This window comes from Elgaria multicarinata, chromosome 22, assembly GCF_023053635.1.
Source record: "Elgaria multicarinata webbii isolate HBS135686 ecotype San Diego chromosome 22, rElgMul1.1.pri, whole genome shotgun sequence".
NCBI classification, from domain to species: domain Eukaryota; kingdom Metazoa; phylum Chordata; class Lepidosauria; order Squamata; family Anguidae; genus Elgaria; species Elgaria multicarinata.
Genome location: NC_086192.1, coordinates 15,181,989 through 15,194,768, shown reverse-complemented (window position 1 = coordinate 15,194,768; position 12,780 = coordinate 15,181,989). Strand labels below are relative to the sequence as shown.

The 12,780-nt window shown below is 49.2% G+C and overlaps 1 protein-coding gene across 1 annotated transcript; it reads right to left on the bottom strand.

Annotated features, from left to right (window-relative positions):
- Window positions 1–889: 889 nt before the first annotated feature.
- Window positions 890–8,266, bottom strand: LOC134412751 (uroplakin-3b-like). Its single transcript, XM_063146764.1, has 6 exons — window positions 8,184–8,266; window positions 6,581–6,730; window positions 4,949–5,171; window positions 3,787–3,863; window positions 1,887–2,016; window positions 890–1,052 (listed from the first exon to the last, which is right to left on the bottom strand). The coding sequence occupies exons 1-6, from the start codon at window positions 8,239–8,241 to the stop codon at window positions 890–892; spliced, it is 801 nt and encodes a 266-aa protein (XP_063002834.1). The 5' UTR covers window positions 8,242–8,266.
- Window positions 8,267–12,780: the final 4,514 nt, after the last annotated feature.

Below are 12,780 nucleotides of genomic sequence, written 5' to 3'. Positions count from 1 at the left end.
GCCCACTTTGGGATGCAGCCCCACCCACTGCAGGCATGCAATGCCCAAAACAAATATCCGGAATGAATTCAGCCGTCGGACAGAAAAGGCATCACGCCTCCCCACCCCCCGGTTTAAAACTTCGCCCAAAGGCATCAGCTTCCCATTTCACACCAGGTTATAATTTTGAACAGTAGCAACATTTTGTTTTTCTAACAAGTCTCCATACAAAAGAACCATCTCTTCTCTTTGGCTTTTAAATCAGCAGAGGACAGGATACATGTGGATGTCAGAGGAATCCATTTGTTGGTGGGGTGGAGCTCAACAGGCGTTCGTTGGCTCGCTCACACACACACACACACACACACACACACACACACATCCACACCCCGGGATTTCATTCTGTTTTCTACTAACTGGTCCGACTCAGTCTGCACTGACTCAGGCCAGTTAGCGGATTTCCCACGCTTTTCATTTCGCGCATCTTACGGCCACAATTTGCAGTTTGCGCAATTTGTGCAAATTTCGGCCGCACAGCGTGAAATTTGTGCGACACGGGGCTGCAATTTGTGGGGCTGGTAAATGCTCAAATCAACATTTGTGCGAATTGCGGTCTTGACTCCTTTTCCACCCCCACCCCCACCCACCCCCAAAAAAGCCCTGTAAAAAGTCCCTGGAGTTCAGGGGAAACCTGTGCCCTGGCTCACGAAAGCAAACCAAGTCAGGCAGCCTGTGGAAATCCACCGAGCCCCCAAAGGGCTGGATTTCCAAACGACGGACGTCCCGAAGAATACATCAATACAACATTCAGCCAGGAGGGATGAAGCTTCGACGATGCGTCACAGGGGAGAGGGTGGAGTTCATAAAAGCACATGGAGAAGGTGCAAAAGCATTCTGAGCCGTGGTGACTCTAAGAAATGAGTTGAGGATTGGACATGTCCATGGGAGGAGGAGGAGGAGGGGGTGCAGGCGGCGCTGGTGGGATGTGGTGGGTGTCATAGCGGCCGGCTTGGAAGGCCTCCGGACGCTGTTCCTCTTGGCCCTCCGGCGGGCCGTGCCGCCAAAGCTTGAAGCTGTCGAAAGAGAGAACTGGCATGAATGGAGAAGACCGGCAACAGATAAACTTGGTGGAGGACCTACTCAGTGGTGCCCCCCCCCCAATTATGGAACGCTCTCCCCAATGAGGCTCGCCTGGTGCCAATGTTGTTATCTTTTCGGCACCAGGACAAGACTTTTCTCTCAGGCATTTAACAGCATATGCTGAATTTGTAATTGACCCTGGATCTGCTGAGAGTTTATAGTTGTTTTAAGTGTGTGTGTGTGTGTGATAAAATCATAGGATAGACTATTATGAACAGAGTGCTGGATTGGACAGACCCTGGGACTAATTGGTTTTAAAAAATCTGATTCCATAAATGAGCAGACGGCAGAGCGAAAGACACCTGACAATCCACAAAACACAGCCGGAATCACAGAATCATAGACAGCAGAGTTGGAAGGGGCCTACAAGGCCATTGAGTCCAACCCCCTGCTCAATGCAAGAATCCACCCTCAAGCATCCCTGACAGGTGGTTCTCCAGCTGCCTCTTGAAGGCCTCTAGTGTGGGAGAGCCCACAACCTCCCTAGGTCACTGGTTCCACTGTCGTACTGCTCTAACAGTCAGGAAGTTTTTCCTGATGTCCAGCCGGAATCTGGCTTCCTTTAACTTGAGCCCGTTATTCCGTGTCCTGCACTCTGGGAGGAAAACCTGCGTCAGGGTTTATCTTTTAACTGGGCTTGGGGGGGACAGCCCTTTGAAAAAAAGATGCTTTCAAAGAGAGGGCTGCCATCTGTTACGTCAGACACATGGCCACCCTTTCGCCAAACGCTCCTTGTTAACTTCAGGATCCTGGGTGTCGGCGCTTACCATTCGTAGCAGACGGTGCTGAGGAAGCCGATTGTGACGACCCCACAGAGGGCGGAGAGGATGACAGTGATGACGATCATGTCCCCGCTGCGTCGTCCGGGCCACGTGTCCACCTTTTGCCACGGCTGAGCTGCAATGGGCGACCAAGGAAAGAGGGGCATGGCTCTCGCCCAACGGTCTCTCTAACATTCTTAGAACAACCTTCCTTAAACTAGTTGTTGGAATGGCAGGCAAATCCACGCCAGGTTCCAATGAGTTTGGATTTCTAGGAATCCAACCTGCAAATTCCGCCATGGGCCGCCCTTTTTCCGAGCCATGCGCATCCCGCAGACTTGCGGACCAGATTTTCACTTTTGACACAGAGGGGATTTGCGCTAATTCGCATTTGCGCTCATTTACTAAAGTGCATTTGCGCACGTGCGCAGCTCCATGCTAGCGTCCCTCGAATTAAAATTCTGGCTAAAAAACACCCAGTTCTGTCCACAAGTGGATGATAGAAGGGAAGACACCTGACAAGCCGTGAAAAATGCACAAAACAGATGTACTAAAATCTAGACATCCCTCCCTGGTGCGCTCCAGATGTGTTGGACTTCGACTCTCACTATGCTGGCAGTCTGTCGTCCAAAACATCTGGAGGGCACCATTTGGGGGAAGGCGGACTTAGAATATTACTAACTCCCTGTGGCATTGTGGTAAATCTTGTAGCGCGGCTGCTCACTGCGACAGTTCCCCCAAGCCAGGCCTCCAAGAGTCCGAAAATGCAGGCAGGTGTGTCGATCCATACCAACAAACCAGTTGTAGCAGCTTTTCATCTCCGCAAAGAACAGGTCTTTTGTAAAGCTTAATTGCTCCCTCCAGACCAGGCCACCCCAAAATACGTTGCGTTACAACAGGGAATAATATATTGTTTAAGGGGAAATCCATCCAGGACTGCAGCTAAGCTTAGAGGGGACAGGGAATTCTGTGGGCAGGGGAGGGTAGAGGATGGAAGCATCCCTGCTCAGAAAAGAAGCAACGTTGCTACATCCCTGTGGATCCTGGTGCCTGTGCACCACAGGTCTCCAGCTAGTCCAGAGCCAAGACCCACCTTGGACTCCCAACCTGCAACATGGGACCCACTTCCACAACAGCCCAACATGGGCTGCGAAAGCTTTGCCACGGCCCCATCTGGTCTGATCTTGCGAACCACTTTTGGGGCACGGCCCACCGGTTGAAGCCCACTGCTGCCAAATCCCCAGGGTTCAACCGCCCATGATTTATTTAAAATATTTTAATCTTTCTGAGCGGAAATGACATGAGCACATCTTTGGGTAGTGGGTTATCAATTGCATTGGGTGCACGTCCTTCATAAGGAGGGGAAAAACAGTCTTGGGAAAGGGGGCAGAAATGGCATGAGGGCGGTAGTGCTGTCTCCGGCACCAGGGTCAGCATCAAGGGTTACGCATGGTTGGGCATTTGCTAGCGGCCCACATCCAAACAGGGTCCTCCTGACAAGAACCCCCTAGAGAAAGAGGAGGAAGGGGCCCTGTTGCCCAAAGGCCCTCAAAACAATGGAGCCGGCCCTGCTCTTTACCATTTGTAAATAAACAGAACAACAGAGAATTCAGAACAACAGAGAAAAACAGATCAGAGAATGCACAACTCCGGATCAACTTTCACCAGCCTGGATGACCTAGATGGGTTGGACTACAACCCCATCATCCCCAGCTAGAGAAGTGGGGATGATGGGAGCTGTAGTCTGACACATTGGGAGGGCGCCAGGTCGAGGCCAGCTGTCTTAACCTGGTTGCTTGACAATCAAAGTATTGGTATCGGAATAGACTGATCTCGTCTTTATCCAAACAACGAAACCTCCAACCGTATTTCTGCTGGGCTCTCTTTTTCGCTACTACTGACGTACCTTTGTTCAGTGTGATTGGACCCGACCATCTGGTTTCTGCTTTGGATCCGTTAGAGTCCATGGCCAGGAATTTCACTCTGGAAAGAAATGAAAGCACCGAGGTAGAAATTTCCTCCTAAAATCCAGTGTGATCCTCCTAAATCCGGTGTGATACTTAGAACATAGGCTGAATTCTAAATGTGCTTGCATGTTTTAGAGTGGCCAGGTGTCCTATTTTACAGAGGACAGTCCTCTAATTGAAGGGCTGACAGAGGAGAGTCCTCTGTCGGGAGAGATCCATCCGAGCCACCAGCCTCCACTGGGTGACCCTGGGTGACCCATATGTACCTGCCCGGACCCTAAGGTCATCCTCAAGGCTCCTTCTCCGCGAGCCCATGCCAAAGGAAGTGAGGGAGGTGGCTACTAGGAGCAGGGCCTTCTCTGCTGTGGCACCCTGGCTGTGAAATGAGCTCCCTAAGGAGGTTCGCTTGGCACCTACATAATATGCCTTTAGACGCCAGGTGAAGACCCTTTTATTCTCCCAGCATTTTAACAGTCTATAAATTAATTTGAACTTTGCTGTTTTAAATTTGTATTTTTGCATTGCTGCTGTTTTTACCTTGGCTGTGCTTTTATATTGTATTTTATATTATGGTTTTATACTATTGTTTTGTTTTGAATTGTCTTAAATTTGTAAACCGCCCAGAGAGCTTCAGCTATTGGGCAGTATAGAAATGCAATAAATAAATAAATAAATAAATAAATAAATAAATAAATTTACTGCCCTCTCTTGGTGAAACACTGGATTGCATGGAGGGGGGCTTGGCGGCTGGTATGGGGGGCACTAACCCAATTTGCAAAGTTATGCAACGCCCCCCCCCTAAAAAAAATTCAGGGCCAAACTGACTTTAGAGGAAACATGGCATGTGCAGTCGTAGTTTGACTAGGAAGACACGGGTTCAAATCCCAGCTCATCCACCACGCTTTCAACTCTTCATGGGAAAGCTGCTTTTTCTCAGCCTCGCCTACTTTACAGGGTTGTTGTGAGCCTAAAAGGGATTGGGGGGACAAACTTATAGACTCTCCTGGTACTGACTGAAAACCAGAGTGGATTCACCACCCCACTGACATCAGAGCCACCAGCCTCCACTGGTTCCGCCCCCCCCCCCAGCACCCCGCTTACCTGAAAGGACCCGCGGAGGGCAGCGGGCCGTTGCAGTGGGTCCGGCTGTCGTCGTTCTTGCAGGACGACTCATTGCCGACCCGGAGCACGTTCCCGGTTTTGTCTTTCCTGCAGGGGTACTTGGAGAGGGTGGACTTCATGGTCATGTAAGCGTAAGTGGAGTATAGCTCTTCGTATGGTGGCACTTTCTGGGGGGTTGTTGGGTTCTTGAATTTGGCTGTAGCTGTAGCGGGGAAGGCAGCAAGAAGTCAGCGGCGAAAGGTAAGATTGCCTTGTCACTGAAACAATCATCATTTTAATTAGGGCCGTGCTCTGCTCCGTTTCAGTTCGTAGAAGCGGAAGCAGAGCGGCATGATTCGCCTCGAATCGGATCGAGACGAAGTAGATCGAGACAAAGCGGATCATGTCACCTCGATCCAGAGCTCCAAAGACAGGTAAGTATGGGGGAGGGGCTTACCTGCCTCCATCGTTGTCTGGCGGCAGGTAAGTGCGGGGGAGGGGGGTTTACCTGACTCCACCACCGCCGCGGTCCGCCGTGGTCGCAAGTAAGTAGGGAAGGGGAGGCAAAATGGTGGGCGAATCTCAATCCGACCTGATCTGGAGAGGGTCGGGGAAGGGTCACATGGGCCCAAACTGGTTCGGGCCCGATCCGAAAGTTCCGGATTGGGCCACGAAGCTGTTCAGGGGGCTGGTGCACAGCCCTAATTTTAATGGCTGATCGAGGACACAGGAAGAACAAACAGCCATCTGGCCTGCGTCCCGTTTCCAGCAGTGGACAGCTGGACACATCCAAGAGGATCCCCACGCAGGGCATGAAGCAATAGCCCTTGTCCACTCTTGTGTCCCCACAACCACCAGTGATCTGGGATTGACTGGAAGAAGAAACTAAATGCCCAGTTTCAAGATGGGGGACACTTAGCTGCACTCTGGGAGGATCGAGAAGAGATCCTGGCCCTCCTCTGTGTGACAACCTTTTAAGGATTTGAAGAGTGCTCTCATGTCTCCCCTCAGCCTTCGCTTCTCCAGGCTAAACATGCCCAGTTCTTTCAGTCTCTCCTCATAGGGCTTTGTTTCCAGACCCCTGATCATCCTGGTTGCCCTCATCTTATTTATTTTTTATTCATTTATTTATTACATATTTATACCGCCCAATAGCCGAAGCTCTTTGGGTGGCTCATAAAAATTAAAACCATTAAGAACATAACGAAACATCCAACAATCTAAAAACCCAAATACAAAATACAATATGAAAAGCACAACCAGGATAAAACCACATAGCAGAAATTGATATAGGATTAAAATACAGAACACGCTTGAAAGGTTGTCTCACAGAGGAGGGCCAGGATCTCTTCTCGATCCTGCCAGAGTGCAGGACACGGAATAAGGGGCTTAAATTACAGGAAGCCAGATTCTGGATGAACATCAGGAAAAACATCCTGACTGTTAGAGCGGTACGACAACCTAGGGAGGTGGTGGGCTCTCCCACACTAGAGGCCTTCAAGAGGCAGCTGGACAACCATCTGTCAGGGATGCTTTAGGGTGGATTCCTGCATTGAGCAGGGGGTTGGACTCGATGGCCTTGAAGGCCCCTTCCATCTCTACTATTCTATGATTCTAGGACTGTAGACTCACCGTTAATGAAGGTCACTACCAGCCAGATGTTGTCTGAGACATTGACGAATGGATCAAAGATACAGTTTGGGGGCTCCAAGGCAAAGGTGCTGCCAGTGATTTTCCCTTCCATGTTCAGCTCAGAGACACGAGGTGTGTAGGGGATCATCTCTGAAAAGGCAGAGAGAGACCCGATGGGTTCCCAACTGTGCATGAAGCCAACAAATGGTGAAGTACATAACCAACTGTACATATCTGGTTGGACGTTCCCAGCGGTTGACCTAGAGGCCACGTCCATTGCTCTAAATGGCTGTAGGGTCACCTTCTTGTGACCTGCAGACCACATCTAGTGCTTGAAAGGACCGTTGGGTTGCCAGCACCCAACCCAGAGACTTGTGCTGCTTGTGCGGGAAGTCTCTGGGATTCAAGGGAACTGTACCCCAGCTCAGTTCTGGGCCCCTGAAACGTCTCATTTCTTCGAAACAGGGTGTCCGTGCGCAACAATATATATGTATCATTCTGAAATGGAAGTGTGCCTCTCTGCCTTTAATCCAACACACACACATGCAACCCTATTCCCTGGGGATCTAAATTTAGGGAACGCCGCTCGAACAAGCGAGCCAAGCTGCATGCAATGGGGAGGGGGGAAGAAAAAAGAAAAACCTGCCCTGCGTCTATCGCCTAACCTGGAGGAAAATTACCTTTCGATCTGTAATCAGCTACATCAACTGCCTCTACATGAACAATACCATCTTTTGAGTGAAACCCCCAACTTCCAAGTGGCACTTTTATGCACCACCCACCTGTCTCTGCTTAGGACAGCTCCTAGCACCTCAGAGGAACATGGGGGGGGAACAAAATGACATCCTGACCGCCATGGGCTGCAACAGACCCCTTGGAAATGAAAGTACAATATATCTCCCATAAACGTGTTTTATACCTATTCACATCCCTTGCTTTTACTTTATTTAGTCATCCCAGGAATGTACTTGTTTTGATGCCCCATTTGCAGAAGGACATTTTGCTGCAATCTGCTTACGTGTAAACAAAAAGAGACAGGGCCCTGCCCCAAGGAGACTGCAGTCTAGTTTCTCCAGTGGAGAAAGCGAGAGAAAGAAAGGCAGCAGCTGAAGAGTTGATGGGTATGACTTGGAGTCTTTGAGGTGGGGGGACTGTAACCCCACCTAGCACAGGCTGAGTCCCTATTCCCTGATCTGTCTTTCAATTGACCAGGAACACCTCTCCCTTGTCTGAATTGCGTCCAGTTCTGGGCTCCACACTACAGGAAGCCAGACTCCAGCTGGACATCAGGAAAAACATCCTGAATGTTAGAGCAGTCCGACAATGGAGCCCATGACCTCGGGAGGTGGTGGGCTCTCCCACACTAGAGGCCTTCAAGAGGCAGCTGGACAACCCTCTGTCAGGGATGCTTTAAGATAGATTCCTGCATGGGGCAGGGGGTTGGACTCGATGGCCTTCGAGGCCCCTTCCAACCCTACTATTCTATGATTCTGTGGATTGAGCTTCCATTTGTTAAGCTTCAAATTCCTGGAACAGGACAGGAAAGAGGGAAAGACGGATAGATCTCTAATCAAGATAGTTGCCGAACAAAACAAACTCTTACCTATGCCAGCAATGGTCTTGCAAACAGACAGCAATAGAACCAGAAGGAAAGCAGCCATCTTTGTGTAGCCTGGCGGTGCGTCTCTTTTTTCCCCCACTCGAAAATATGTAGATGCTCAGGCCTGGCAAAAGAGCTCCGCTTGATGCCCTGGGTGCAAGTAAAGAGAGGACCATGTAGGCGAAGATCCTCTTCTACCCAACTGGTGCAGTTTTTATCGCTTTGCCTTCGGGGGCTGCCCTCGGTCCGCCCAAGTGCCCACTTTCAACATTCCTCCCACCTTATGTGAGGATCTTGACCCTGATAGCAAACAGGTTTCTCTCGTTCTTTCCAGAGAAAAACAAGAAAAAAAAATCCCCACGACCAAGAGAAGAATGAGTCGGGAAACCACAGCGGTGCATGCATGAGGGACACGAAGGTGCATGGGAAAAGCAGAATCAGAAAGCAGGGATGGGTGTGGAATGCGGCACGCAGGAAAGCAGAGCCAAATGGATCAGGAATTGTGACCTGGAATTAGGAGTGAGCAGGGAACAGGCCAAATTTGCTGCTGACACCAAATTATTTAAGGTCAGGATGATCCGGGGTCTGGAAACAAAGCCCTATGAAGGGAGACTGAAAGAACTGGGCATGTTTAGCCTGGAGAAGAGGAGATGGAGGGGAGACATGAGAGCACTCTTCAAAGACTTGAAAGGTTGTCACACAGAGGAGGGCCAGGATCTCTTCTCCATCCTCCCAGAGTGCAGGACACGGAATAACAGGCTCAAGTTAAAGGAAACCAGATTCCAGCTGGACATCAGGAAAAACTTCCTGACTGCTAGAGCAGTACAACAATGGAACCAGTAACCTAGGGAGGTTGTGGGCTCTCCCACACTGGAGGCCTTCAAGAGGCAGCTGGACAACCCTCTGTCAGGGATGCTTTAGGGTGGATTCCTGCACTGAGCAGGGGGTGTTGGACTCGATGGCCTTAGAGGCCCCTTCCAACTCTGCTATTCTATGATGCATGTTGGGGCAAAACATCCCAACTTCAAGTATAACCTGATGGGATCTGAGGTAGCGGTGACCAACCAAGAAAGAGATCCTGGCTGCCATGTTATACCTCAGTGGTTCCCAATTTGCTAAGTACTGGGGACCCCTTGTTTTTCAAATGCCAAGCCATGGACCCCCTACTTTTGAAAATTTTGTTATCTCTATGGTAGTTACCTGTGCAAAGCAATTTTTTGGAGAAAATAAGGGGTAGCCCCTAATAAGCAAAGGATTTTAGGTATACTAAAAAACAGACCATAAAATTTGTGATATTACCACGCAAAAATGACAATGATTTTTTTAGGAATATAAAGACGAATTTAATTTTACTAACGTCTAGTTTACAGTTGAACAAATTATGACATGTCTAGCAGCTACTAAACCTAAATGTGATGGGAGAAATCCTGCCTCTTTTTGCCCCGAACAATCCCTTCCACATCCGGTTCAATATTTCCTACTTTTAATCTCAAATCTGGATCAACATCGAGCCGATTTCTATGCTTGTTCTTCATATAACAAAATGTCGAAAATGTTTGTTCACAAAGATATGTGGAACAAAAGGGAACTAGATGTTTCAAAGCTTTTTCACCTGACTTCTTATAATCAGGAAAAACCTTCGCCCAGAATTGGTCCAGTCTATATTTTTTGAAAAATGATTTCAATGAACCATCTCAAGTCACGTCAACAAGTGCATCTCGCTCTTCCGCAGAGAGAGTTGTTAGTTGCACGTCACCACGTTCAAAAGGATTCCTTCTCTATGAGTTTTCCGGATTAGGTGCAGGGAAGGAATATCTGAAGCTAGTTGCTAAAATCACGCAGGTGCTTTTGTGCATGACGTCACCGTCGAAGCAAACGGAGCACGGGAGACGGCGTATTTTCTTTTATTAAAATGCGGGCCTTGCAGAGCTAATAGGTGAATGGTGCCACGGACTCCCTGGGTGGGTTACGTGGACCCCCTGGGGTCCACGAACCACCAATTGGGAACCACTGTTATACGTTAGGATACAGAAGGAAGAAGCTGCTGTGCACGTAGGCGGAGGCAGTTTTAAAAGAGTTGGCGGAAGAGGCGCAAAGCAGGAGCCCTGTTTTAGGAGCTGTAGTGGACAAGAAGATCACTGGAGGCTCAGATGATCTCAGTGGCCCAGAGTGGCTTCTTCCAGCTTTTGCTGGTGGCCCAGCTATGACTCCATCCAGACAAGGATAACCTGGCCTCAGTAGTCTATGCCCTAGTCACTTCCCAGTTAGATTACTGCAGTGTGCTCTAGGTGGGGCTGCCCTTGGAGACGCTTCCAAAGCCGCGGCTTACACAAAATGAAGTAGCCAGGTTGATAGCAAGGCAGGCCCAGAGGGTCTGAACATATAATACTGACTCTGGGCTGGTTGCACTGGCTGGCTGTCAATTTCGGAGCCCAATTCGAAGTCCTGGGCAGGATCTACGCTTTGTAACAGTTTTGACAACTGTTTGGACCCAAGACACATTTCACATATTGTTTTCAAAACGTTTCCGAAGTGTTATGCCCTGCTTGGTGTAGATTTGGCCCTGGTTTTGAGCTATAAAGCCCTGCACAGCTCGGGGCCAAAATACCTGATGGAGCACCTCTCCCGTTATGAATCTGTACACTACAATCATCCCCTTAGAGACCTTCCTCGAAGTGCCTCTTTCAAGGGAGGTTCAGAGGATGGCAGCCAAGGAGAGGGCCTCCTTCGTCACGGCCCCCAATTATGGAACAATCTCGCCTGGCATCAACATGGTCATTCTTTCGGCACCAGGTTAAGAGTTCCCTCAATTTCCACGCATTTGACAGCATATGATAAAGTTTGAACCAGTCCTGGGATTTTTTTAAATATTGTTTTAAAATGTATTTGTTTGCAAACGCTGTTTATGTTATGTTTTATATGGCATTGTTAAGGTTTTAATCTTCTGTAAACCACTCAGAGAGCTTTTGGCTATTAGGCAGTATAGAAATCTAATAAATAAACAAACCGTGAATGTACGTACCAGTATAATCAAAGTTCTGTTGCCTCTAACAGTTCTGCAAATTAAATAGGGTCCCACATGACTTATCTTAATGTTTTAATAAATAATTTGTTGTTTAGCTGTGTATATTTATTGTTTTATACTGTTTGTGTGATTTTATCTGTAGCCTAGTGATATAGGGTGGGTTCTAAATGTTTGGAGAGAGAAATAAGATCCTATTTTGAAGAGGGGAAATATACTTTGGGCGTGTGCGCGTCAAAGTAGACACCCATGGGCTGGGTGGACCTATGGAACCCTCAGTATGTGGGACTGTCTGCTACGCATGTAAACCATGTGCTCTCAAGGTCTATGTCTATCACGCCCCTTGTCTGGTGTAGTTGATTTTTCCTTACATGCAGGGTTGGTGGGTTGCTGAGCCAGATCGAGGGGGATCTGGATCATAATTGTCCCCTGCCCGGTCTCAGTTGTGCATCTAAGGTTGCTCCTACGCCATGGGGCCTTTAAGAAGAACTTTGGCGGATTCATCCGGCCGCTGTGGTGGCCAGTGGAACCCGGGGCAGGCTGGGAGAAGCGAGGGCTTGAAAATCAGAAGGGCTTGGGGGAAAAAATGCCACCAGACCTGTCGGGACCGGTGCGCGAGTGTATAAGAGTCTCAGCCACCCTACCTGCCGCGCAGGTTATAGCCAAGGCAGGCAGAAAATGCTGTCGACCTGGCTGTACTGGTTAGGGTGGAGAAGGCCGGCCAGCCCATAATGCGGCTGGACAGGTCTGGGCTACCCCTGCTCTCTAGCCCAGGCATTTCCGAAGAGGAATGAAATTCAATCACGCACAACACCTTCCGCAAGAGCAAAGCCGCCGTTCACAAGATCGCAGAAGAGGGTGCCTGCAGTCTCTCTGGATGATTCGCTGCCCGGGCTTTTCCTCTTTTCTGCCAGCTGCTGATGCTGGAGGAGGAGAAATCTGCCGTCTTTCTGCATGAGTGCAGGTGAGGGACCCTGTCGCTCCCAAAGCAATGACGCAGAGAGATGGCCTCCTCTCAGAGAGGCGGCTCGCTGCGTCTCTGCATGTCACTGCTCGGCCTCCTACCAATGAACCTCTGCTGAGATAGGGATGATTCCCTGCCATGTGATAAGATCAGAGCATCCTACTAGTCCCACTGCAGAGGAGCGACAGAGTGATTTGCCCTCAGAGGCGGCGTGCCTGGAAATTCGACTCGCACAGAAGTTCAGCTTTAGGCTCTTCTGATGGCAGATAGAGCCGAGATCCTTCTTGTTTGTGGGGTCTAGAATTGGGGGCGGGGGGAACCATAGCTCAGGAGTGTTGGAGAGTCTGATGTGACTTACAGCAGAGTTGCTTTATACAGAGAAAGCGTGGCAACGCCGCATTTAGCATGGGAGGCAATAAACGCAGGCTACAGCAAGTTTAGGAGTTGAACTCAACTTCCTATATTAGTGCTTCGGCTATTGGTGGTATAGGAATGTAATTAATTAAAAAGTGGGCAGGCATTGAAATAAGTCAGAAGAGCCCGTCATTTCAGAACTGGACAGGGCCTTCTCTGCAGCAGCCCGAGTTTTTTAGTTTCCTCTCCAGAGTGCGACA